Source organism: Cryptomeria japonica, chromosome 3, assembly GCF_030272615.1.
Source record: "Cryptomeria japonica chromosome 3, Sugi_1.0, whole genome shotgun sequence".
Classification (NCBI taxonomy): domain Eukaryota; kingdom Viridiplantae; phylum Streptophyta; class Pinopsida; order Cupressales; family Cupressaceae; genus Cryptomeria; species Cryptomeria japonica.
This window is the reverse complement of record NC_081407.1, coordinates 436181162-436208284: the sequence shown is the minus strand read 5'-3', so window position 1 is coordinate 436208284 and position 27123 is coordinate 436181162. Positions and strand designations below refer to the sequence as shown.

Sequence of the window (27123 nt, the reverse complement as noted above, 5' to 3'; positions counted from 1 at the left end):
CATTTTGAATCACACCATCCTCCCCATTGAATACAAATCCCTAATACACAACCACATTTTGGACCACACCATCCTCCCTATTCCCACTCACAACACATCCTCTTTAGAGACAATGGGGGATAAGGGCTAAGGGCATAGGAAACAAACAATTTCAGCTTCTCCTAAAAGGTTTCAGCGTTTTTTTTTATAAGTTCTAAATTTTTATTTCTATTTTTAGCCTTTCACAAGACAAAGCAAAGAAGAAATAAGAAGTTAAATCAAACACAAATGCAATACAATAAACTTTCCTATTTATAATCTCCTCTATTTATAATCAATCACACACGGCGACATTGAATGCATTAAAGAAAAAACAGTAAAGCCCCCACGATCTTTCTTGTATAATTTGCCGATCCTTTTATTCATTTGAGCAGGGCCTCTCAACAGGGTTTTTAGCAGTGGGGACATCATTCTTCTTCGGCATCCCTTCCATTCTATTCTATGCCGTCAGGTACTCTTAAACCCTAGTTTATTACGTTCTTTAAATTTGTTTTCTTCGAACCGTCTGTTCATCAGCATCAACTTTAAATTTACGTTTTTGGAGCTGATTTTGCACAAATCTTTAACGGTTAATGATAAATTGATTGAATTATATAAACACGAAGTTTTTCTACATGGAAAGAAAAAATCACACTGGAATTCAACGTAGGTTTCTGCAAGGCAAAGGCTTATTTGACCCTAGATCATGCTGCACATAAACACAGTAAAGAAAGAAAACATGGTAAAGAGAAACAAATCATGATGGTTGGAGCGCAAATTTTATTAACCCTAGGAAACGGCTCTTTGGTTGCAAAGAGAGTAAATATAACCTAGGGTAGAGCGGGATAATTTTGGCCAAGATTATCGGTGAGGTGATGGGTATTGATTTGCTTTAGGGGAAAAGTAGGGAAAGTTAACCTATTTTAACATTTCAGGTTTCTTTAGCAAAAGGTTTGTGATTTTTTTCCGATAAGAATTCTGCTGCTGTTTTGGTACTAGCGTAAACTTAACTTAGGACATGCTTTGGATGAAGCTATCAGGTCATATTTCAGGATAGAGTTCATATACTCTTTGATTTCGAAGTAGGACTTCTCCCCCTTAATTTAGTGATTCAGTCGCATTTTTGCTTGATTTGAGGTTGTGGATGCTTCTTTATTCAATGTTGTTTTCTAACTTTTGCTTGCAAATGGAGGTTAGGCAATTATGCCAACTGGCCGCACCATATTTGATGTTTGTGGCATATTTCCTTTCCAGTAACAACATTGTGTGCTTTGTTTGTTCCCTCGCATTATTTTATTTTTCACCATGAATGCCGTTCTAAAGAATAACAAGCCTGAATAAAATACAATGGCACACCCCTTGATGATGATTTCGTTCTATTTTTCAGAAACGGAGGAGTACTTGGTAATTTATCCATAGGCTCTGTGTACTTTAAATATTTACAGCTTCAAAGGCCATCTAATCCTGACGTGATTGATTTACCTTGGAGCTCTCAGCTTCATTTCTTTTGTATTGAAAATAAATCTCTTTTTTATAATTGCCACCATTTTATATATTGTCTTTGTATCAACATTGTCGCTGGTTGCAGTCCTGCGGAATTTGAAACTGGGCTAGTGCTTATTGCTGCACTGTTACCTGAATGACCAAACTTTTAGCTTCTATCAACTTCCATATAATGAACAATATCCGGTATATAGTATTGGAGTATGTATCAGCCATGAAGAATATGTAGGTACATAATTTGTAACTTCTGTATGTGGATATGTTTTGGCCTTATCAAATTAAGTAGCCCTATACAAATTTAGCCAAAAATGGGATTACACAAGATATTCATATATCAAAGATTTATCCCAATCTTTACTACATTAATCACAAGATAGTTGTCATAGAACATTGGCAGAAAACTGAAAATTGTACAGTCAAACCAGCTTATTTATAGATTTGATTCTCATTTTCTAATGTTATTTCAAATTAGGAGATGCAATTCGCCTCCAATTTTTAAGGGAATGCTATTTGTTCTGGTTAATCAACTTCCTGGGTATTTTATCTATATCATCTCCTACCTCCACTTCATTTTGTCAAGAATGACTAATATATTATATAAGTGGTAAATAAGCAACCTTCTCTGCATAACTAGAGCATTCCCTATTGATGTCTATGGATAAAATGTTAAAACCAGACAATCAAGTTTGGCAGTGCAAGAAACGACACTCAGATATTAACAGAGCCTGAGATCAACTGTTTTGCTAAAAGTTTAAAGAGAAGATACAATAAAGGAAGACAAGCTAACCTCTTGGAAAAGAAACTTGGCCAGGCCAACTTGTAACCCATCTCAAACATTAATGAACATTCTGAGACATATTAAAGGTGATAAGTACAGTCCAAACACCTCTTAGAGATTGCAAAAGATGAGAAAAACCATTGCCTTTCCCTTTCCAAACCATAGCCATTCAATAATTGATGGGGCAGCAACAAGATGTACCTTAACATTAAGGGAGACATCGTCAAAATTTATAATCACATTACTGATAAGGGAGACATCGTCAAAATTTATAATCACATTACTGATTCTTTTGGTGATCGTAATCCCTTTCTTAGCAATGTAATTGATCACAAAATAACTAATTGATCTGCAACATATGAACAATATACTAATTGATAAATTGAGATTTCACAATATGATATTATCTTGGATAACTCTTAGATTTCCAATTTGGGCATTTTTTTTTGTTTACTTTACAGATGAGCAAGTTAGAATCCTGCTCAGATTTGCTTTTGTAGCCATTTCTCTTTGCCAATTGCTGCAGGCCTTGTGAAGTTGACTTGCTCTCCTCCACTCTATTTGTGGTGTTTCTAAGGTCAAGAAAGTGCATGAGTTCTGCTGATCCCTATAGCACTGAAATTATCTCGTGCAAGTTGTTATGAGATTTATTAATATAGGCAGTTGAACATTTTGTTTTCTTGTTTATAAGAGCATGCATAAACATCCTTTAACGTAGTTTTCATATCATGAAATTCCACTACTTATGTAAAGTTGCAATCTATAGTGCACCTTGAGTTCATGTTATTGTCTGTCTGCTGCAGGCTCTTTACTTGGAGGATCTGAACAGCCTTGGCAACTTGCCGGAGTAAATGGTTACTTCAGCCATGTTAACTGGAGAAAGAAGGTAGCAGTTGCATTATTTTTCTATATCTTGTTTTTTGTTTGCTTTGTTTGCTTAAACCGTTGAGCTGTAATTAGATGCCTTTTTGTTTCTCTGTTGTCTTTTTGTTTTGCTTCTAGATTGATAGAAATAATTTGGTTCTTCTTCTCTTTATTGTATTTGCATTTATATTAATATCTTTCGTTAAAATTTTTTTGTCGGCGTTACCAGTTTTGTTTTAGTGGTTCAATGATTTTTGCCAAGGTTTGGCAGAGCTTTGTACAGCTAGCTGTACACTATATCATATTTAACACCATAATCTGGACAAAATGAAGAGAATTGAATACAGGATTACACAGCTGATAATTGATAATGCAATGCCACCTGTCAAATCATAAATAATACAGGTAAATCAAAATGGGTTGTATCATAGCAGTATTTCTTGGAATTGTGATTGACTTGGTAAACCAAAAGTATAAATGGAACTCAGTTACTTGAAATTGAAATGGAAAAATTCAAAAACTCAGGAAAGAGATGCTACATTTCCATCTGTCACAGAAGTTTGAGTGTTTTTTTTATATTTCTTCTTTTTAAAACTAGATCATGGATTTGAAGGATGCTGTGGGATCAAGGGTGTAGGGACGGGGCCCATCGCAAAGTCTGGAGCCACCAATTCAAAATTAATGCCTTTGAGGCAATTGGGACCTTCATGACACATGCCATTTTTCATAATTGTACCCCTTTTAACCAAGCTCCAAATTCTTCGAAAAATGCACTTTTAGGGTTTAGGGATGGTAAGGTTTCATTTTTAATTTATAAAAAATCTGTGGGACCTTCTGGGTTCACTGATGGAGTGGGTCGAACCTGGCTATTTAGATGTACCGGGCTAAATGATCAGGCTTAGGGACCCATGCTGGATCTGATCTGGGATGGGAATGCCCAAACTCTTCTAGGTTCGTCAGGTGTTACTGGTGAACCTGTAACACAGGTTTTTTGTCCATATCTTTGCTCTGGCCGTTATTGTCCACGTGCTCTCCATTTTTCTACCTTTATGAATTTTTTCTCTAATTTTTAAGTCCACTGAGAATATTTATTGGTCTTTTCAGTGTATTGATGCATTTTCATTCATTCCCAAAGATGTACAACATTGCAATACCTAGACAATATTCATTGTGACAACAGTTTGTTAATTTCAGACATATTTATCCACTTCCAAAGTTCATACTGTGCAAAGTACACTAGCGTGTGCATTATATCAAAGAATTTTTCAGTTGATCTTTATGTTTTAGGATTTGTAAAGTTACCTTTGTTTATGTATAATTCTGGGTCTAATCCATTCGCACTATGTTACTGGGTTCTGTTGGATATGGGCACAGGTCCAGCTTGGGTATAGGCATACCCAAAGGGTTTCCAAGAATTTAAAATAAACTGCCCAGACTAAAAATCTCTTTTGTATTTGTCATCTCCGTAGAATGAAACACTGAACCATTGCAATGCTGTTTTTGAATTTGGCTTTGTGAGGTATTGAAATACATAATGAATAAAATACTGAAATGCAGAGAAAGAGCAAGGTTGGGGCAACTTAATGTAACAATAATGCGATTTGATTATGTTTTAAGTTTTTTCTTATATGATTTATCAGATGCATATTATTGTAGCTAAATTGAGAGGATTTTGTTTGTCGAAGTAGGCCTCTTAAGAGATCCACCCTGGGCACAGCCCAGACAACCTGGTTATGCTGCCCGGCAGTGCCCTGGATGAATAAATGTTTTCATTCTGATAGGTGTTCCACAGCCACAGTGGGAGTGAAAGTGAGAACCTGTGTATATAGAAACCCAAAACAGAAAATCTCATATGGCATTCAAATTAAAATCCATTTTTACTACTGCTTTTTTTATAGATTTGCCACATGGACATTAATTGCACCCACCACACATTAGCAGTGTGAGGTTGATGGAATTGGAATAACAATTTACATTTTAACGGGGGGTTTAAAGAAAAATATAGGATAATCGAAAGTAATCCTTAATATGGTTGGTGAAAGTGGAACACATGAATTGTTTTGGCGCTTGTTTTTATTTTCTTTTTCCTTGTATGAGAAGCTATGTTTAGTAAGCTTCAGTTATCTTACTGACTCATATTTCCACCATCTGTATTCTGTACAACTGATAACTGTTAAAACTTGAACCAGAATATAGAAAACTGAGAACAGAATATAAAGGACGAAACACAAATACACAAGCCCTTATCCTGGGAAAACCCTCCACTTGAGGGTGAAAAACCCAGCCCACTTAAAATGAACTTTATTATATCTCAGAAAAGAGTACAACTGATGATATTCTCAGATTACTATCAATTACAATAAAATGAGTCTGATTTTCTACAAATCAATCATAAGAATGAACTTAGATGATACATCTTGTATACAATCCAAAACCTTCATAAATCTGAAAACTCTGTATGTAGAAGGAACACCTAAAATCTCTAATCTGTCAGACACAATCACACGATTTTAATGAAAGAGAGAAGCTGATATTGAAACTGCCGAAGAAGAAAATGAGACAAGGAAGAATAATCAATATAGCACATCGGAATTCCCAGTGAAGAGACACGAAGGGAGAGGGCAAGGCACGGGCAGTTACACCTGCACCGACAGCCTCATCACCTTCACCGATAGCCACATCACCTCCACCGACAGCCGTAGCAACATGAAGGGTCAACGACAACAACCAAGGCAAGAAGAGAGCGGAAGCTAAAGAGCCGATACTTAGACGAAATAAATCAGGACACTGCATAGATGATCTCTATCGCTGCTATATCTTCAACACTCCCACTTAGCAAGAGAGAGATCTTTATTATGTCAACATATGACAAGTACACATAATTGCAACTCAGAAGATGTCAACAAAAAAACATCACAGTTTTTATTCAATAAAGTTGTTATCTTAGTATAACAATATTCATCATAGCTACTCCTAGAGGATGAATAAAACCAAAAAATAAAAATCATAAAGTCATACACGACTTCCACCATAGCTACTCCCAGAGGGTGGATCAAGGGATTTCACCTCAAACTTCTCTCGCATAGAAGAACTCATTAGCCAAGGGATTTCACCTCGAACTTCTCTCACAAAGAAGAACTCATTAAACAAGGGATTTCACCTCGAACTTCTCTCACAAAGAAGAACTCATCAAACACAGGCAATGTATCACTGAAGCTAAGACTCTCTCTCAGCAAGTGCATCATTCTTCATCATACCAAGCTTTTCTCGGAAGTAACAAAACTTCACTCTTGGAAGTGGCTTGGTGAGAATGTTTGAAGTATGCTCATCTGTAGAAATGTACTTGAGTTCAATTGCTTTTCGCTGAACCATGTCTCTCAAGTAATGATATTTAATTTCCACATGTTTGCTTCTATCATGAAATACTGGATTAACTGAAAGTTTCACACAGCTTTGATTATCACACATAATCACAGTAGGTTCCAAAAGCTGTCCAAACAAGCTTGCAAGTAATTTCCGAAGCCACACAGCTTCTCTTGCAGCCACACATGCTGCAACATATTCTGCTTCAGCTGTATTTTGTGCAACTCAAGATCGTTTCTTGCTGCACCAAGAAATCATAGCTGAACCTAGACTAAAACAGCAACCTGTAGTGCTTTTTTTGTCATGCACACAGCCTGCCCAGTCTGAATCAGAAAACCCCTGCAATTTCAGGTCTACACACGAAGAAAATTTTAAGCCAAGTCCAATTGTACCACGCAAAGTTTAAAAACTCGGACTCGCCACGGACTCGGCAAACCAAAAATTTGGACTTGGACTCGGACTCGTGAAAGACTTGCGAAAGACTCGGCAAAAAAACAACCGTAGTTTTACAAAAAAACATAAAGAAATTAATGTATTTAGAGAACATAAGAGCCATAATTGAAACATTACACGTCATATGATCTACAAACGCGCAATATTTGAAATTTGAAATACTAAATCTAAATACCCAGATTTCTTCAATGCTAATTATGTTGTTATATGGAGCCTAATCAGACTCGGAGGTTAAATTTTCACTACTTCCATCAGCGCAGTTTCCCCCTATATTTTTCGACGGGGATTTGAGGGCAGCGCCCCTTGCGCGCTCCCATGTCGCGATACAAGGCGGGGCCGAGGGGCAGCGCCCCGCGAGGCCAAAAATACTTTTAATATTTTATATAGGCGTCGGGTGTTATTTTTCTATTGGCAAAGAGACCCTTCATGAGATATTTCACTCCCTTAATCACGCCAAATGAAGGCAAAAAAATAAAAATAAAAACTCACTTTTAAAACTTGCATGACGTTTTTTCTGGGTCGCGTGAGTCCATGCAAAAGACTCGTGCGAGTCCTTGCAAAAGACTCGCGAGTCTTTCAGATGGACTCGCCAAGGAGGCGAGGAGACTCGTGGCTCCCATGGACTTGCGAGTCCGTGGTGAGTCCACGAGTTTTAAAACTATGGTACCACGTACATATCTCAATATATGTTTGGCTGCCACAAGGTGAATATGCCTTGGTTCACACATGAACTGACTCAAGGTATAAATTAATTGTCTATATATAGTAGGCTCAACTAAATCTGAAGTAGCTGCATCATCATGTAATTTCTTTAGATTTACTTCCATAGGAGTCACCATAGACTTACACTCTAACATGTCAAATCTTTTCAAAATATCAACTGCATATTTACCTTGACTCAATATGATTTCATTTGGTCTTTGCCATACTTCAAGTCCAAGGAAATAATGTAACAAATCAAGATCCTTCATTTCAAATTCTGAAGCTAAATCCTTCTTACATTTGACAATGAGATCATCATTACCAGTGAGAAATAAGTCATCAACATATAGTACTAAAATCAGCACCTTATCATCACATACCTTGAAGTATAAGTTTGGATCAGCATCATTCTTTAGAAAACCCAAGCTTAAAAGATAGTGGTCTATCCTTTTGTACCAAGCACGAGGGGCTTGTTTAAGACCATATAACACCCTTTTTCAGCCTGCATACATGAGAGTTTCTATTGTGAATAATAAAGCTCTCTGGTTGCTCAATGTAAACCTCCTCTTCAATTTTACCATTCAAGAAGGTTGTTTTCACATCCATTTGATGAAGTTTCCAACCCTTAACAACTGCAACAGCTATGATAGTCCTGATAGAAGTGTAACGTGCTACAGGTGCAAAGGTTTCTTCAAAATCTATACCTTCCTTTTGGGAAAAAGCTCTGGCTACAAATCTGGCCTTGTACTTTTCTATACTCCCATCAGACATGTTTGATTTTGAACGACCACTTAGAAGAAACCACTGATTTGTTTTTAGGCCTTGGAACAATGTCCCATACATCATTTTTCGTAATAGATTGATATTCCTCTATCATGGCATCCTTCCACACTTGCTGATTTAAAGCCTTTTCAACATCTGAAGGCTTGGATGCTAAGATATGAATCATCAAAGATACATAGCTAGCAAACTTGTGAGGTCTTTTGCTTTCTTTGAAAGTACCACGAGGGGCTGCATATTTTTCAGCATCTTCCATAGTATGTCTAGCCCACAAAGGTCTTTTCTTGTTAGCTGAACTAATACTGGGACCTGTTGATGTAACTATAGAGTCAACTGGATCAATTGGATCAGCTGAATCAACATGATCTTCTAAATCTGTAAACTTTCTCTGAATGTTTGAAGATGGATTCGGATCAGCTGTATCTAAATCTTGAGAATGTTCAAATTCTTCTTTATCAGATTTTAAGCTAGATTCTTTGAATTTCATGCAAGCTATATCTTCATCAAAAGAAACATCCCTCTTGTTCTCAATCTGTTTTTGTCCTGGAATGTAGATTCTATATGCTTTTGAAGATTCACTATAACCAACAAAGACGCCTTTCTTGCTTGAAGGTTCTAATTTAGATCTTTTCTCTTTAGGAACATGAATATAAACAGGGCATCCAAAGATTCTGAAATAACTTACATCTGGTTTGACACCTGTAAAAGCTTCTTTTGGAGTCAAGTTGTTTAGAATCTAATGAGGACTACGATTATGAATGTGAACTGTTGTCCTGCAAGCCTCAGCCCAAAGAAATGTTTGAAGACTTTGGTCATGAATTATAGCCTTTGCTGCTTCAACAATTGTCCTATTCTTTCTTTCAACCACACCGTTTTGTTGAGGATTATAAGGGACACATAACTCCCTCTTAATCCCGGCTTCAACACAAAAGTTATGAAAAATACCAGAAACATATTCTCCTCCATTATCAGATCTAAGAATTTTTATTTTCTTGCTAGATAGATTTTCAACTAGAGCTTAGAACTCTTTAAATCTGGACAGCACTTCATCAGACTCTTTGGACTTAAGAAAGTAAATCCAGCACCTACGAGAAAAATCATCAATAAAGGTGACATAATACCAAAAACCACTAAGAGAAGCAATTGACATAGGTCCACATAAATCAGAATGAATTAATTCTAGAGCATTCTTTGCCCTATTTTCACTACTATGAAAGGTGCTCTTAATGTTCATACCTAGAGCACACCCTTTGCAAACACCTTCATGGTTTTGATTCAGCTTAGGAAGACCAATGATAACCTTCTCCATTGAAGACAAAGTTTTGAAATTCAAATGACCAAATCTTTTATGCCACAACTCACTTGAACTTGAAGAATCATGAGCTAAGACTTGAATAGGATGAGCTGAAAGCTTGTAAAGACTATCATGACGAACACCAATAATATGAGCTGATTGAATACTAGGGTTCTTCTTCCATGCAAGTACTTTTCCATCAGCAAAAACTTCATGATAACCTTTGTCTTCTAATGCAGAAATGGAAATTGGATTCTGCTTAACACCAAGAACAAATAGGACATCACTTAAATGAAGAGGAATACTAGAGTCCAACTGAAAAGAAGTATAACCAGCACCCTTCACAGAATAGCAAGCATCATCACCAATGATAACTTGAAGATGAGAGTCTTTTTCTTTCAAGTTTGAAAGGTGCTCACGAAAACCAGTGATATGACGAGATGCTCTACTATCTATCAACCATGTATCACAGTTAGTAGGAACATTACTAAAAAGTGCAGAAATAAATAAGAATCCTTCAGAATTTTCACTTGACTCTTTTTGAGGAGAAGGATTCTCAACATTTGCGGCAGCTGCTTGAGGCTTAGATTTTGAAACACAATCTCTGGCAAAGTGACCAAATTTGTCACACCTAAAACACTGAATTCTAGAAAGGTCCTTCCACTTTTTCTTGGCAACAGGGGCTGACTCATCATTCTTGTTTCTGAATCTTTTGAAGTTACCTTTCTTTCTTTTCCCCTTAGATGCATGGGCAGCAAGCACATGATCATCTTCATGATGAGATTTGCGACCATAACCTCTTGCTTCTTGTCTGCATTCTTCTTGAATGCAATCTGCCCTCAACCTATCAAATTTAGGAAGATCAACTCTTCCACTAATGCCTTGAATGAAGGATTCCCAAGAGATGGGAAGTCCATTCATAGCTAACATAACCAAGTCTTTATCAGCAAAAGTATCTCCAATTGCACTGAGCTGATCTTTTAACTCAGAAATCTTCATGAAATAAGAAGTAACAGAATCTCCTCTAGACATTTTCACATGCAGCAGTTGACGCCTAAGGGCTAAAGCTCTGCTAGTATTGTTGAATTCATAAAGATTCTTTAGAGTTTGAAACATTTCCTTAGTTGAATCCAACTTAGAGATGATAGGCACCAGATGATCCTTAACAGAATCAATCAGAATTTTCTTAGCCATGGTCTTATTCTTTCTCCATTGAACCTTCTCTGCATCAGCAGAAGGTTCTTCTACATCTTTCGAGACATAGTCAAGGAGATCATTCTCTTCTAGAGTGATCAAAATTCTAAATTTCCAAGAAGAGAAATTTGATGAACCATATAGTCTATGTTCTACTTTCAATCCGTTCACCATAATGAATGACTAAGGCAAACAACTGAAGGAAATAAAGAACTTAAAAATTCTGGTTCTAGATGGATCTTCTAGACCTGCTCTGAATGACTAAGGCAAACAACTGAAGGAAATAAATAACTTAAAAATTCTGGTTCTAGATCGATCTTCTAGACCCGCTCTGATACCATGTTAAAACTTGAACTAGGATATAGAAAACTGAGAACATAATATAAAGGACGAAACACAAATACACAAGCCCTTATCTTGGGAAAACCCTCCACCTAAGGGTGAAAAACCCAGCCCACTCAAAATGAACTTTATTATATCTCAGAAAAGAGTACAAGTGATGATAGTCTCAGATTACTATCAATTACAATAAAATGAGTTTGATTTTCTACAAATCAATCATAAGAATGAACTTAGATGATACATCTTGCATACAATCCAAAACCTTCATAAATCTGAAAACTCTGTATGCAGAAGGAACACCTAAAATCTCTAATCTGTCAGACACAATCACACGATTTTAATGAAAGAGAGAAGCCGATATTGAAACTGCTGAAGAAGAAAACGAGACAAGGAAGAATAATCAATATAGCACATCGGAATTCCCAGTGAAGAGTCACACGAAGGGAGAGGGAAAGGCACGGGCAGTTATACCTGCACTGACAGCCTCATCACCTTCACCGACAGCCACATCACCTCCACCGACAGCCGTAGCAACATGAAGGGTCACCGACAGCAACCAAGGCAAGAAGAGAATGGAAGCTAAAGAGACGATACTTAGACGAAATAAATCAGGACACTGCATAGATGATCTCTATCGCTGCTATATCTTGAACAATAACTACCTAAACATATTGGTAAATTTATTTATTTTGTTCTATTGTTTTGAGTTTTATATTTATAAATAATAATACTTGATTTTCTATAGAAACAGAAAAACAGATTAATAAAAATATTTTCATTTTAGTTATTTTTTTTTGGTTTTATGATTTTGATTTTTAATTATTTATAATTTTTTAATTTGTAATTAAAATAATGAAAATTAAACTAGCTTACTATCTATGTAAAAGATGCCAAGAGATAACCTTTCCGAGGCACCTATTTATTCCACTTGTCTATGTTAAATTGATTAAAAGATAGGCGCCTTAGTAAGGATATCTCACAGTGCCTTTTACATTTATCTTATCTAAGATACGTATGCTAGATTCTAATCTCCAGTCCTCCATATGATCTGCCAAGGAGTTATTTGAAATTTGCAGAATTAAAAAAATTCATTAAAAAATGCCCCAGGGCTTTTGATTTTATTGAAAAAATGATTTACTCAGGTTTTATTGCAAAGTTTAAGTGCTAGCTGTTTGAGTTTGATGTCTGCCGTTGTTTATTGTGGGCTGGATGTTGTCAAACTGAAGCAACTTCTGATTATTTTTATCTGCTGCCTTCAGTGCTGTCTTTTTCCTCCCTCTGCCCTTGTCTTTGCCTTCTGAAATATTTGAATCATGTTAAGGGTTTCATCTGAATCATTCTCTATTTCTGGGCCACTGTTTTTGTCCTTTTCTTTCTTGCGTTGGCATTCTTGAGAAGAAAAGTGACTGAGTTCATTTGGGTATTTTAAAGTTATGTTTTAAATATTTTATGAAAATTAAGTTTTTTAAATAAAACTATTAAAGTTAGCATTTTTCGATAAAATTTTAAAAATTAAGTTACCATGGATTGTATGTTGGGAGATTTATATTTTTTGTGCTAGGATTATATATAGGAGGATATGCTATTAATATATTTATATTAATTTATCAATATTTTGTATTTAATATTTATATTATAATATTAATATATAATATTTATATTTATATATTAATATATTTTTAATATGATATATACTTATAGTATTACACTATACCCAACTTTGCTGAATGTGGGGACTTATTTTTGTCTCTGTACTGGTCAACTTGAATCTAAACAAGCAACGTAGGAAAAATACGTAATTAATTCAATGGCAAGATGTATCTAGTGAGTCCATAAATGAGTACAAAAGTGTTTTCTATTAAATTTGATTGATTTGAATGCAAATTGAGTAGAAAATCACATCCTTATGTGGAATCCTGATATAATAGTTAGCTGACAACTATTGTGAATTTATGATGATTGCCTTCGAACATCATCATAATTCAGCATAATTCATAAGTTGCATATTACAGCATTATACATCTTCCTTTTCCCTGGTCTAGTGAAAACTTTGGGAGAGTTTCCAAATTTCTAATAATTACAATTGAATCCCTGATACTGTTAGTATGATATTTCATCTTTGATCAATGATATTATGATAGTGATAAAATTAGGTGTCTTCTTGATTCTGGTCTCCACTCCCAGACCCTCATTGTTATTAATTTTTTTATATGACGAGATCCTAATAACTAGTGGGGTTTTTGAGAGTGGAGACCCCAATGGGTTTGAGGGGCAGTGATGACAAGTTGCACAAGGTGTTAGATGCTCAGCGAGTTTTATCTGCAAGTTTTTAGCGCAAATACTTCGGAGCAAAACAGAATCACGAGTTTTTCTTGAGTTGGCGAGTTTTTGCAGAATCTTCCATCTATGGAACTTTTTCAATCAGTACAGCCTTAGCTGTCGTAGAGTTAAATGGAATTGAGTGGAATATTCTATGGGTTCAAGATATCAATGTTAAGCTATGTTCTTGAATTGAAATATATGTTAAAATCTTCTAAGGTGGTAGAATATAGGGGTTGCCCATCAAGCAATTCTTTGTCTATAATTCAAACTCTGTACTTTTTTGTCCAAATGGAAGAGATTTGCAACTGGGTGCCTTTAGCAAACCATGTTCGCTAGTGAATCTAGTGTGCTTGCTACATGTTTGTTCAGTATATTGAAAATGCTAATCCTCCTATATGCAAAGTACTTTACATCACTTATTTACTTATATTCCCTTCAAAATGGAAATGGTTCACAATCTGTAAATTATTAAATTCTATTTGGCAGCTTCTGCTGTAACTACTTTTTGTGTGGGTGTACTTGACTTTTTATTCAGAGAGAAATTTGCTGTGGGCACATAAATTGGCTAGCAAAGAATGCAAAAACAACATGCTCCACTTTCGTTATTATTAGAATTTATTCTTATGTACAGGGCGTTTTGGGGATGAGGACAGCTGTATGACATTCCACTGTCAAAACGATGCTAGACGATATCTGCAGAATTCTGCACACCAATCAAATTCCAATTTTTTTTGTTTGTCTGCACTTCTCACATAGTACTAAACTGTACCAGACCATGGCTACCTTTAATCTCTTTTGCAACTGACAATACTAACTGACTTTAATAACATATCAAAAATTTTTAGGTTTGAGACTTTTGGTAACGTTTCAACAATAAAATCAGAAATTTAAATTATTGCTGTTAGTGTTAGCTGTTATATAACTTCGTCATTAGCTATGAATCTGAATCTTGTATTTATTGCTTTTATAATACTGTTGCTGCTGTCACTGCTGTCGTGATTAATTTTATTGCTGTTACACTGCTGGTATAAAGCTGTCAAGATATATTTAACAATCCTTTATTATTGTCATGAATGATTTCTTTTTTAAAACATCATAAAAATTTGCCTTGCTGTTGGGGATTCTGGCTTGCCCCAGATGATTCAGGAATGTTACAGATTGCCCAGCTGTTTGTCAATTACTGCAGCACATTTCAGAAACATTTCAAAGACTTAGAGAGTTTTTGGGACAGCAGTTTTAGGGCCAGTGATGTATCCACATGGAACACAGATTTATTGTTCAAATGCGCTTAAGCTATGAGGTTTCTTGTATCCAGAATTTCTGCTATGTTGCCATGAGTGGGAGAGTTTGGCAATCAATTGATATTTCGTGCTTATAGTTAACAATGCAACTTGTAATGCTGTTCTTTATCCTCAGTTGCAATCCTACAAATTTTGATTTTCCTCACTACTGTTGAATCACCACTTTTTCCCATGTGAAGCAAAAGCTCACTGCTATTGTTTAAAGGTTTATTGAGGAACTTATTCATGTTTCAGTTCCAATGGATGTTAACAGATTCACAGCTTTACTGATGGAAGCATGCATAGGACATTGTATTTTTGTATTGAATTTTTTGATGTTTTCTATTTTGGTTTGGAAAATAAGAACCTAAACCTTGTACTTTTTGTTAAATTTGTGGCCTGTAGCTTTGGGCTCGGATACTTAATTTGTTTCTCTGGGTACAGCTTTTTACTATCACATACATTTCTTCTTTAAGTTTCTTTGATGTTTATGTAAATTTTACTCAAAGCATATATTATTTTTTTTTAATTTTCATTCAGATATCTGGTTCTGATTGTTTTTTTTGAAAGTATATGTTGATTTTGCTTATCCAACTGACTGCATGTGTGACTTGGATCCTGTAAGCTAAGTATGAAAACTAGTAGTAAGATATTTTAATTTGTCTTTTGTTTATGGAATAAGATTTTCTCAATCCTTGTTTTGGTTTTCATAAGAATTTGTTTCTGTAGATGAGCTAATGTTTGTATTTAATTAATTTTGGTGTAGGGGGGTCTCTGCCCGCAGGAGTGGCATGACTGTTTTGGGGAAAGTCCCAAAACCACTAAATCTACCAAGTCAGAGGTATCGTTTCTTAGTTGTAAATAACTCTAGGGAGATTTAAATGATATGTATGATCATGCATCTTCCTTGTAAGGTCAGGCAAATGTGATGTGTGCATTATCTGCCCTTGCGAATGTTGTAGGCATTTTTACATAATTATTCATGCTTAGTATTCTGTGTCATGTTATACAGGTTGGAAAATCGTGGACTAGACCCAAATGTGGAGATTGTTCCAAAGTGAGAAAATGAGAACTCGACCAACTTGTAATTATGAATTTTTGATACTTTATAACTTGCAGTTTGAAATGATAGTTGATCACACCTAGAATTATTTAGCATTTTGCTTAGCAATTCTGTTAAATGATATTCAGAAGTTCTTCCCTTATTGAAGAAGTTATGTTGAGAATAGCCTGTCATACAGCTTGAGGGTAATTTACTTGTAGAGTGGGAAATGTTTTTATAAGTTTACTTGTGTAGCTGAATAGGGATCTTTTTAATTTTGTTTCAGGCATATTCTCTTCATTGTCACAGTGCTATGGGTTGACAGTTATTCTTTTGCTTGTCATGTGTATATTATCTTTTACTGACTAGGTTGCTGGTTCGGGTTCGAAGAACCGGTATGCCAGTACGGTTTGGGTTCGTTAGTACAAAAACATGTAAATTATATATATATATATATATATATATATGCAGCCTATAAGCATGAATTAAGATTAGCATGTCACATAGCATCATATAAACAACAAAACCAACATAAACTTGTAATCATAGCATCATGATCATACCATAACAACATCATATACATCAAGTTTAATATCAAAATGATAAAGTATTCAAGTATTATTGTTTCAACTTTCAACAATTTAAAGTTTGATCATCAAATTGATTCTCTAATTCATCATCCTCATTCTCCTCCTCCTCATCATTGACATTGACATTAGATGAATCAATGAGAATGCCAATGCCACTTACACTTGCACTTGCACTTTAAGTTTGCTCGCTATCTGAGTCATCAAATGCAACAAGCTGAGAAGTAAAATCATCCAAATCAGTATGTTTTGGCCCAATATCCCACATCTTCGTTTCCCCTTGCTTGTAGTCATGTTGCTTGTGTGAAATGAGCCAAATTAATGTTTTAAAACTCACTTTTAGGGTCATATTTTAATTTTTTATGTAGTGGAATTCAAAAAAAATTAAATTTTGCAAAAAAAAAAATTCCATTTTTGGGCTGTCAGACCCCTGGGTTTGATCTGGGTCCTCTTGGGTTCGCCCTAGTTCAAACCAGGCCTGTGAATCACGAACCCTGTCCGAACCACAGGCAAACTGGACCCGAACCCCAAACGAGGACCGGACCGGACAGGACCAGTACCAGGGGTCTAGGGGGCCGAACCCGGTAACTCAGGTTACTGATAGTCTGATACATCCGAAATTACTTGGAACTTTTACTGACTTTTCGGCATAAATTCACAAAGCTAATCATTTAATATTAATATATAAGCATGCGATAAGAAATAATTGATGTCCGATGGTATTTTCTGGATAATAGTCAGAATATTTGATATATGAAGCATATATTCACTCACCCATGACAAATAATTCAGACGAGTTACTGGAGCATGCCTATTTGGATTTTTCATAGGTATAGCATGTATATATTCCTTATATTTTGTTGTAACTTACAAGTTCCTCGTCCATGTATCACATGGTTTGGGCTCCAATTTCTCTGATTGATGTATTAGTGTCTTCCTTGCCTTTGGTACTGCCATGAGTCATATATCTTCTGTTTCTATTTGGAAGATGAATAATATAAGAGAGTTCCAAAACTTGTGACTCAGCAAAACTAAAGAGCTAATTTTGAATCTGGCTTGATGACTTAGCAAAAACTTGCAAATTAAAAATAACTAAAATTCATTTCTTTCACAAAAATCAGCAGTATTCATCAAATCTTGTCAAAAATTTGACAAAGCACAGATATATGAGTTAATGGGCAAATTACTTGGCTGCAAAAATAAATTGCAAGTGCATGGTGAGTATTCAAATCATGTCAAATATGGTAAATCTGGGCGTCATATCACCTGAAAACAATTTCCTGAGTGTGTATCTCATATTGAACTTGAGTTTTCAATTACTTCAGAATGTTTATAATGGCGCACTGACATTGCTAAACCAGAAGCAGACTTTAGCATGCAAGTCCTTAAGATGGTTATTGCAATGTCTTACTAACCCCTACACATATTGGGCACATCTTTTTATTCTCTTTGCTTTTGAATATCTAATTCTTGAAACTGGGTATTTGTGTGTAAGAAAGTTAACAAATTTATTCTATATCAGTGCATGCTATACCGATAGCATTGCAGATATTGTAATATTTTGTGTGAAATTTATCTTACACGGTAATGCATTGAACTTACAAGTTCTATTTCTATATTAGATCCTTTAAGTAAAGACCTTTTACTCCATACTGATACCTACAACGTAAATCTTTCTCAGAGGTACTGTTAGCTGGGGCACTGGCCACTCACCTCCTACTACTGTTAATGCTTGGGGAGCTGCTTCATTTTCTTCATCACCTCCTGCTAATGCTGGAGTGGGGGGCAACCGTTCAAATGTTAGTACAGCTCGTCCTTCATCTGGAGGAAGTGGTACTCGTCCATCGACTGCGGGAAGTGACCATTCTCATGAACCTGCTACTCCAAATGCATGGAGCTATGGATTGAGCCGTCCCTCATCTGCATCAGGGGCACTGGGCATGGGTCATTCACAATCAACGCTAACTCGTCCTTGCAGTGCGGAATCAAGACCAGGGAGTTCACACCTCTCCCGTTTTGCAGATTCATCAATTGAATCAAATGTTCCATGGGGAGGATCTGGAACTTCACAGAAGCTGGTAATGCTTGTTGAGATTGTAAGACTTACTTTTGTTGGATGGAAGTATTGAAAGCTCATTTTTCGTGTTTAATTGTTTTTAATAGAGTGCATTTTCTCCTACCAATATATTCACTAATAATTCGTCTGTTCATATTTGATTTCTTTAATGGAATGTTTTCGAATCATTTCAAAATTCAATGTGATGGTGGTATCTCAAAAGATATTGTTGTTGGTTGTTTGTCATTTCACTTTTTCAGGGAGAAAATCATCCTCAGCCTGCTCGATTTACTCTGACATCTGTTGACTTTCCGACTCTTGGGTCTGACAAGAACCCAGATTTGCGTCCACAGCATGGTATACCAATTTTCAGAAACATAGTAAAGATTTGCATATTCTGTACCATAATATGACTTGCATTACATAAACTCTGCTTTTGTCTCATTTTTCTTTTTTGTGCCTAATTGTCTTATTCTTGTGAAAGTGTATATGAGCCACTTATTTAAACGCTAATGATGGCAGGCAATGCTTCCACCACACGACCAATGTCGACTTCTGAAGGTTTGGCACAAAAGGAGAAATTAAAGCCTTCTCTAGCTGATTGGAATGGTGAGAATCCTAGTCCTTTGTCCAATTTCAAAGCCCCAGGAAAATGACAAAAGTCTTACTTGTGTAGGCCTTGCTGTTTTTAGGAACCATACAATGTTTATTAATCTGTAACTATAATTTGCTTTGTACTTCAGATGAAGCATCTACAGGTAAGGATAGAAGACCTAGGGATATGCTAGCTCCAGATGAGGGACATGCACCCAAGGAAGGATTTCATAGGAAAACATTTGTACACACAGTGGATTCCTGGCATTATGATGATGGGATTAATAACTGCACAGCTTCAAAATTAACAGAAGAAGAATGGCATAGGGCTGGACCTCCAGTTGCTCCCTATGGTCCTCCTGGTGGACAAGTCAGGTTTCCATTCACAGCACCTGGTTATATACGTCCAGCATTTGAATATGGACCCGTACCATATGCTCAAAGGCCACATGGACCTGGTGGGTATGGAAGACAGGGTGAAATGTATGGTCCATATATGGCACAACCTATGGTGGCAGGTCGTCCTGGTGTTCCTCTTGGCAATAGTTTGTATCCTAATCAACTACCTTTTGATGGTTACTATGGACCTCCGGGAATCCCTAGTTCCCACTATGGTAACATTGATGAAAGAGAGATGGCAATGACAAGGATGGGGGCTGGGCCTGGTATGTATGGTGGATATCCTCATTATCAGGGTCATCCTGTTGATGGGCCTCGGTTTCAATATAATGGACCTGGATCTGGTGTGCGCCCAGCAACTTTGCTTCCTTTATCAAGAGAACAAAATGATTTGACATCTCATGGTAGGGTTGCTTCTGAAGGGACAGATAAGACTTACTCAAAGCAGGTTGATGTGTGGATGTCTAAAGATGCGGATAATTCTAGTGACAATAGTCGCCCATTTCATCCCCAGGATTCAAATACAAGGAGAAACTCCTCTCTTTCTGCTGGAAATCCTCAAAGTGAGAAAGACAATTCACGAACAGCTCTTAGTGGCCATCGTAATTGGGGTACTGTTAGTAGTGACGAGAAAATGGATTTTTCCAAACCTGTTTTTGATGAAGAGGCTTTATCAAGTCGAGAATTTGAAGATAGCAGGATTTCAGTCTTGGAAAGCAACCATGAGAAAGGGGCCAATGTTACAAGGGTAGCTGAGCAGACAAACTTGAGTGATAAAAAACACGTTCAAGTTAAAACTAAAGATGGCATGGATTCTTACAAGTCCTCCGTGCTTGAAGATTTGAATAAGGAAAGGAAGCGTGATTGTGCTGAAATTGACCCAAACAGGGCTGCACATTCGGTGGATCATTTTCAGACTGGATTGGAACATCACTTGAAAGTTGGTGGCTTACCCCAAGATGAAAAGAAATTTGTAGCGACGGTTGAGAAATTTCAGCTAGAGGATGTAAAGTTTGGAGAGGAGGCATCTAAACAAAAAGTAGAATCTTATTCCACAAGCAGGAACCATGCTCTTTGCCAAGAGGCACAGACATTGGTAACACCATTGAAAGGATCTGATGAACATATTTCCACAGATGGCCCTGATAGAATTTCTGTAGTTGCAATGCCTATACCAGAAAGAAATTTAGCATCAAATGCAATGCCTATACCAGAAAGAAATTTAGCATCAAATACATCTGTTAAATTAAAAGGTGGTTTATCCAGTGCATCAGGGTCCAATAATTTATCTCTTGAAACTCCCAAGATCAGTGATAAAGTTCAGTTACTTAAGCGCAGTGATAATCACCGAACAGAAAATACACTGGATTCTGAAGGAGCAGTCCTGCAAGCGCACGGTACTCAAGGACCCAAAGGAATTCAAGAAACCTTACAAAAAGAATGTAATACAACCAAAGGCAGGTTTAATGCCCATGAAGGAGACAGTGAATGGAAAAGGAAACTGCCTGTGGTGGAGTCAGCATTAAAAGCAGCGAAACCCAACAGTGCTCATGGTAATAGACATATAGTTACTTATTCCACAGCAGATGATGCTCTAACTGGCTCTGAAGATTTTGGAGATAAACCAGCTGGAGAATCTCATATTCAGCAGTGTCCTGCTTCCCATGATTATGAGGCACAGGTGAATCTTCACAAACTTTTATTCTTTTTCATTGTATGATTTCATGGTGTTGGATTGACCTTGGATTGATGTTAGTTGTTAAGTATAATCTTTGGGTGTTTGGCAGCGTGCAAAGTTGAAGGAAGCTGCTGCACAACGTGCAAAGGAGCTGCTAAGAGAAGAAGAGGAGAGGATAAAAGAACAGAAGGCTAAGGCCCTTCTAAAGTTAGAAGAGCTTAATAGGCGGGCTTTGGGGGTTGCAACACCTCAGGATGTGGGAAATTCTAGAAGTGAAAACATGACATCTGCAACATTCAGTGGATCGGAAGTAGTATCTGAAGATACACAGAAACATCAAGCAGGCAGTTACAGCAATAATGGGGAGCAGAATGACAATCTGAGAGAAGCAGACAATGTTCTTAATAATAATGCTGTGTGTGAACTTCCTCCAGTTCAAGTTTCAGAGCCATCTGAAACTCCAGGAAGCCTTGAAAAGAGTGCTAGTGATGCCCTTGTCAAGAGTGGGAAAAATGATAGGTCCAAACGAGAAAATTATCGCAGGTCTAGCAATGTCAGCAGGGAAGATCCAAAATACCAATTGAAAACAGATGACCAGAAGAGCCATTTGAAACAAAGGGAAAATAATCCTAATACTAGTTCTCTGCAAAATGCTGCCATGCTTCCTGTACTGGTTGTGCCAGTGTCCGCTTCTATTTTAACTTCACCAAGCACATCTGAAGCTTTGCAAAAGGACATTCAAGTAACATGTTCAGATTCTTCTTCAGTTGCTGGCCAAGTCAGTCAGCCTGAATTTCCAAAACAAGCTTGGTCCCGTCAGAAGGCAAAACAATATGTTTTTGAGCAAAAATCTTCTGGTTCTCAATCATCTATTTTGGATAAAACAGAGCAGATCATTTCACCAGATAGTGGAAATTCTGTCAATCTAGCTGGTGAGAGTAACATGTTGCAAGCACCAGGCAGTTGTATAGTTGAGAAGAGTTCTGACACTATTGCCAGTGGAGGTGATGGTTCGATATCCCGCAAGAAGAAATATAGCAAAAATGCAAAAAACAAGAATAAGATTGATAAGTCAATTGTAACTGTGAGTTCAACAGGGTCATCAAACGATGATCACATTGTGGCACTGCAACCAAATAGCATTTCTGGGGATTCAAAACATGAAGGAGGGTTAGTAATTAGTAATACAATCAAAGCAGTGGAGAAAGGTGTTGAGATACAGAATATAAAATCTGAACTAGGTTCTGTACAAAATGGTGGAAATGATACGAGTGTGACTCATGATACTGTGGATGCTACTGTGGTAGATCATCGAATATTGCAATCAACAGATGATACTTCTACTGGAAGAGTTACTCAAGTGAAGTCTCACTTTCCAAAGCGGTCATATAGAGTATCACAAGAAGCAAGAGTGTCTGATAAATCTCAGGTAAGTGAAGGTAGAGTGTGGGCTCCAGTGCGTGCAGCAAATCATCAAGTTACTACAAATGACAAGCAGAAATTGGATCAAATTGAGGTACAACCTTCTGGAGTTGACAGTAGTGAAGTGGTAGTACAAAACCCGATTAGAAATAAGAGAGCTGAAATAGAGCGTTATGTTCCAAAACCTGTTGCAAAGGAGCAAGCACAACATAATGAAAATTGCCAACATTTTGTAGCTGGGTCATCTTTTTCTGCTCGAGATCAAATGGATCAGAAAAACAAGCACGGTGCGGTGAAAAATGTAGTTACTAGTGAAACACAACAGCAACATTCGTCCTTTGGTGAAAATAAAGGGCATATATCTGGAAAGCAGGGAAAGCAAAATGGCTCATGGCGTCAGAGAAATTCAAATGAAATCCGAGAAAATACTAAGGTGTCTCATACTCACCAGAGCATTGAAGGTGAAAGTGCTTTGCCCTTGCAAACAAATGAAGTGACTGTCTCCAGAACAAGGCACACTCATATAGAAACAAAGGGTTTCAAGTCAGAAGGGATTGAAATTCATCCTCAACCACACCAGCCAGACTTGCAAAAACCAAGACATGTTGAAGAGTTGCCAAATTCTGTTGCTGTTCAATCAAACAAGCAACAAATCCTTCAATGTGAAGCAGAGCAGAGTACACAACTTGCATCAGAGCCTCATTTGCAGACAAGCAATTCTGCAAAGGATCAGGAACCTCAGCTGGCTTATAAGAGAGATCAGAACATGCATGACCAACGTTTCTATCAGGCAAACAGGTCCCGTCCAAAGTCACAAAAGTTTTCTGGTCGCCAAGTTTATATGGAAGGAAACCATCAGTTCACTAGAGTTACTGGAGTAAGTGAGGAAAGTGAGGAAAATCACCGTGTTGAACAGAGTTTTGTTCATCAGCGACCTAGGTCATCTGCATGGACTCCAAAGCCACAAGGGTCAGCAGATCATAAAGAGCACCATTTGCATCAAAAACTTATCTCTGGCCAACCTGATACCCACCAACTAAAGATGGATTCGAATGAGGAGCAACATGACTCGGAAACTAGAGTGCCTGAACATCTAAAAACTATCTGTGATCAGCAGGAAGGACCACTATCATCAACAAAGAAGCATCAGTTGCAGGAGCATTCTTTTGGGCAGCAGGTACCTGCTTCACCAAATCAATTTGAAGGGAAAAATCAGAATCTGAACTCTGATGTTGATAGAACACATACTGGCCGTTTATCCCAGCAGCAATTGAAGTTGACACATCCAGATAGACAAACAACTGACAAAGAACAGCCTAAACAAATTGCAAATTCTATGTCATATCAGCAGCGTCGACAGGCCAATCATGGCCATTGGCAACAAACTGGGGCTGGCACAAGATCTGGTACACGAGTAACTGATGGATATGAAGAACATCCCCAAACTGCTAATGTGCAGAGCCGCAAACAGCATGATACCTCTATACCAAGGAATTCAGAGTCATCTTTGGGAGCTGGCCAACATCATAGACAAGATACAAGCAAACAGCAACCATTAATAAACAGCAATCTGACCAAACAAAATTTACAAGTACATTCTCAGCCAATCTCAAGTCAAAAACCTCTAGAATTCTATCAACCAAAGGCAGGTTTGGCATCTAGAAATGGTGATAACCATGAAATAAACCCTAGCATTACCCCACATGGTGGTTCATCCTGGTCAGGTGAGCACAGAGGTAGTCACGGTTATCGTGGTAGAGACCACAGCCATGCTAGGCGTGGTCGCTCCAGTGGACGTGGTGGTGGGAGCTTTGGTCTAAGAGGAAATTAATCAGGGAGTGGAAGTAAGATCGAACATCCATCTAAGCAGCGTCAGCTTGTTGATGCCACTGGAGGTGTTATTTCACATCAAGTAGTTGGTTAAGTTGGTGCTTCAGTACTTATTCTTGCAAGCTTCTGGTTTTATTTCTATGCTATATTTTCCTGCTAATCTGTGCTTTATCTGTTAGGTCTTAATATTGTCTTATGAACACACTTCTAGTGATATTTGTGAGATGTATGTACTAGCTGGCATTTCTGGCTCAGATTAGGATTTCCTCAGGGCTATGTTTATTTGGAGGTTGAATCAGTGGATCTTGTGTGCTGTACAGCTTTTTTTAAGCCTTGCTTGTCAGGCCAAATGAATATTGGCTTCTTTCAGTGAAGTTATCACAGTAAAAAGGAGGCGGCTTTTTAAAGTAAAACTTTTGATATCAGTAAATCTGACATTGGGCATAAAATATGTCAGAACATGCTTCAGAATTTGAGTTGTATCCTTCGTTTTCTTTGAAGGTGTGTACCCCAGAATGATGTATATGTGAACATTAACATCAGAGGAAGAATAGTGTAAAGTTTTTTTTTATTCTTCTGTGGTGACAAAATCTTGCACATCGAGGTATTGCCTACTTCCAACTCTTGCTTGGATGTAGTGATTCTGAGGCTTTTGCCTGGATTGAAAAGTATTGGTAGTGCACCCTGGGGCATGGACACCTGAACTATAAAAAATCTAACATGCAAGAAGTTATTTGTTTGACTCGTGAACCAGAAAGGTTCATTATTTGTTACAAAGTCGTATGACAATGAATATTTTTTTCCCATTTGCACTGGATCTCATGTTGATGCAAGCTTTACATCAAAATCACTCATCTACTCGTTTGGGGTTCCATTTTTTTTATGTTGTTGATTGTGCAATGAACTATGATCATTGTTGCCATGGCATGCATCATGTACTGGCCTATAATATACATTCATTTTTCTGAACAGGCATTGCATGAGTCATCACTATGAATTTACGGGCACCAATTATTCTCTTTGCATACATAGATTCGCTTAGGTTGCACATTCCTTTCTACACGGACAAACTTGGTATGTTTTGGGTGTGCATCTATTTCTTAAAATCGGCCCTTGATTGGATTGTCTTTGGGGTTATTAATATTAATAATTTTTGGATGATTTAGTATGTTAAATCTTCATTGGATAAATTAACATGTTTTTGTTATGATATTTTTTATGCTGGATATTGATTTCAGGTCTGTTAATTGGCATAATTATACAAAAAACTTCCAGTAACCCATATTCTTTTTTTCTTCTGTCTTTAATTGTGAGCTCGTAATGGCACTTCGTTGTTTTCTAGTCAATGTGTTAAAAATCAGTTTTCACCATGTTATAATCTGTAATGAAGAGTAGAATCTGCTTATGGTACATGATATATTTTCAATTGCATATTAGTTTGGTGGTTTTGCCTTACTATGGTATTGCTTGTTAATGATTTAGATTAAAGGTTATATGTTCGCTAATATTAGTTGTTTTTTGAACAGGCATTTGGTGAGCTAATTTGAGAACCGAAACTCTTCATGTTTTTCATTAAACTGGTATACATTCGATATCATGTGGATTTGTAGAATGTAGGACATCATTCCTTTTTTAGCGTGAACAAAAAATCTTTTGTTCTATTAGTTTGTTAAGACTGTCACTAGTGGGCGCCCCTATTTTTGATGACCTGCCTTTTCTCTGGAATTTCACGTCTAACCAATTTTGCGAGGTCATAGCTGTTATCGTTTTGATGTAATTATATCTGTAATGTAAGACAAAGTTAACTTCTGCAAAGGAAATCTTCTTTGAGAGTTAACCTCACCCAATACACTAATATAATTCAGTTTAACTTCTAATAAACAAAATATAAATAATTAGCTAAAATGTTTACTAAAATGAGGCTGGTAAAAATTTACCAAAACAAAAATGCAAACATAACTTTTTGATAAAAAGTGGAAAAATACAAAAAGGCAAGGAACCTGTTTAGCGTTGTTTTGTTGTATGAAACGCACAAAACAAGAAGAAAGTGTTGAAATCTATCTTTGCAATTATTAGATAAACATGTCAGCAAATATTAGATAATAGAAATATAAAGAAATTAACTAACAAGATTTAAAATACTTAAAAATGAACAATAGAAATTATTGTATAAATGAGTAAGCTCTTGCAAACCTTCATCCGGTAGAGAGAACTTGGGTCAATCAAATCTTCATTTTGATCTTTTGACTTCCATGGACAGCCAATATAGATAGATACAAAATAATGTTAGTGTGTTTCTATCTCAAGTGTGTTTTAGGAATATTTAGAGTCATGAACGTGCAATAGTGTACTGAAAAGAGAAGGGAAATATAATCTCAACGTGTTGAGGGGCACCACAAAAGAAAAGTTGTAATATATGGGAGATAAAACAATATTCTTGGGAGTTGGGATTAAAATAAATCTCGAGGGAACATTGTAAGTGTCACGGGGCTAGACTGACCTGCTGCCCAAACAAGCTTTTTCCTTCCAAAGGAGGTCCAACCTCATGCGGCACTGGCAAACCTTACTCACGATTTCCATTGCAGACAAGTCCTTTCTTGTTTCCAGACTACGCCATCCCTT

The 27123-nt window shown here is 36.8% G+C and overlaps 1 protein-coding gene across 3 annotated transcripts; it reads left to right on the top strand.

The window, feature by feature from the left end:
* Positions 1–314: 314 nt before the first annotated feature.
* On the top strand, positions 315–25309 carry LOC131068480 (protein MODIFIER OF SNC1 1). 3 transcript variants are annotated; one of them, XM_059218391.1, is made up of 10 exons: positions 315–490; positions 3103–3185; positions 15660–15734; positions 15906–15950; positions 18204–18600; positions 18839–18935; positions 19101–19187; positions 19322–20740; positions 20777–21252; positions 21359–25309. In XM_059218391.1, exons 2-10 carry the CDS (start codon positions 3151–3153, stop codon positions 24500–24502), a joined length of 5775 nt encoding a protein of 1924 aa, XP_059074374.1. In that variant the 5' UTR covers positions 315–490; positions 3103–3150; the 3' UTR covers positions 24503–25309. The 3 variants fall into 3 exon arrangements, with proteins under 3 accessions (XP_059074374.1, XP_057859643.2, XP_057859644.2); XM_058003660.2 differs by having other exon boundaries at positions 19322–21252; XM_058003661.2 differs by lacking the exons at positions 315–490; positions 3103–3185 and having other exon boundaries at positions 15720–15734; positions 15906–15977; positions 19322–21252.
* The last annotated feature ends 1814 nt before the right edge of the window (positions 25310–27123 follow it).

Excerpts from the sequence above, each read along its gene's own strand:
- LOC131068480 (XM_058003660.2), top strand. The coding sequence starts at position 3,151 with ATGGTTACTTCAGCCATGTTAACTGGAGAAAGAAG. Across the intron at positions 3,186-15,659 it reads ATGTTAACTGGAGAAAGAAG|GGGGGTCTCTGCCCGCAGGA; the intron begins GTAGCAGTTGCA and ends ATTTTGGTGTAG. Across the intron at positions 18,601-18,838 it reads CTGGAACTTCACAGAAGCTG|GGAGAAAATCATCCTCAGCC; the intron begins GTAATGCTTGTT and ends TCACTTTTTCAG.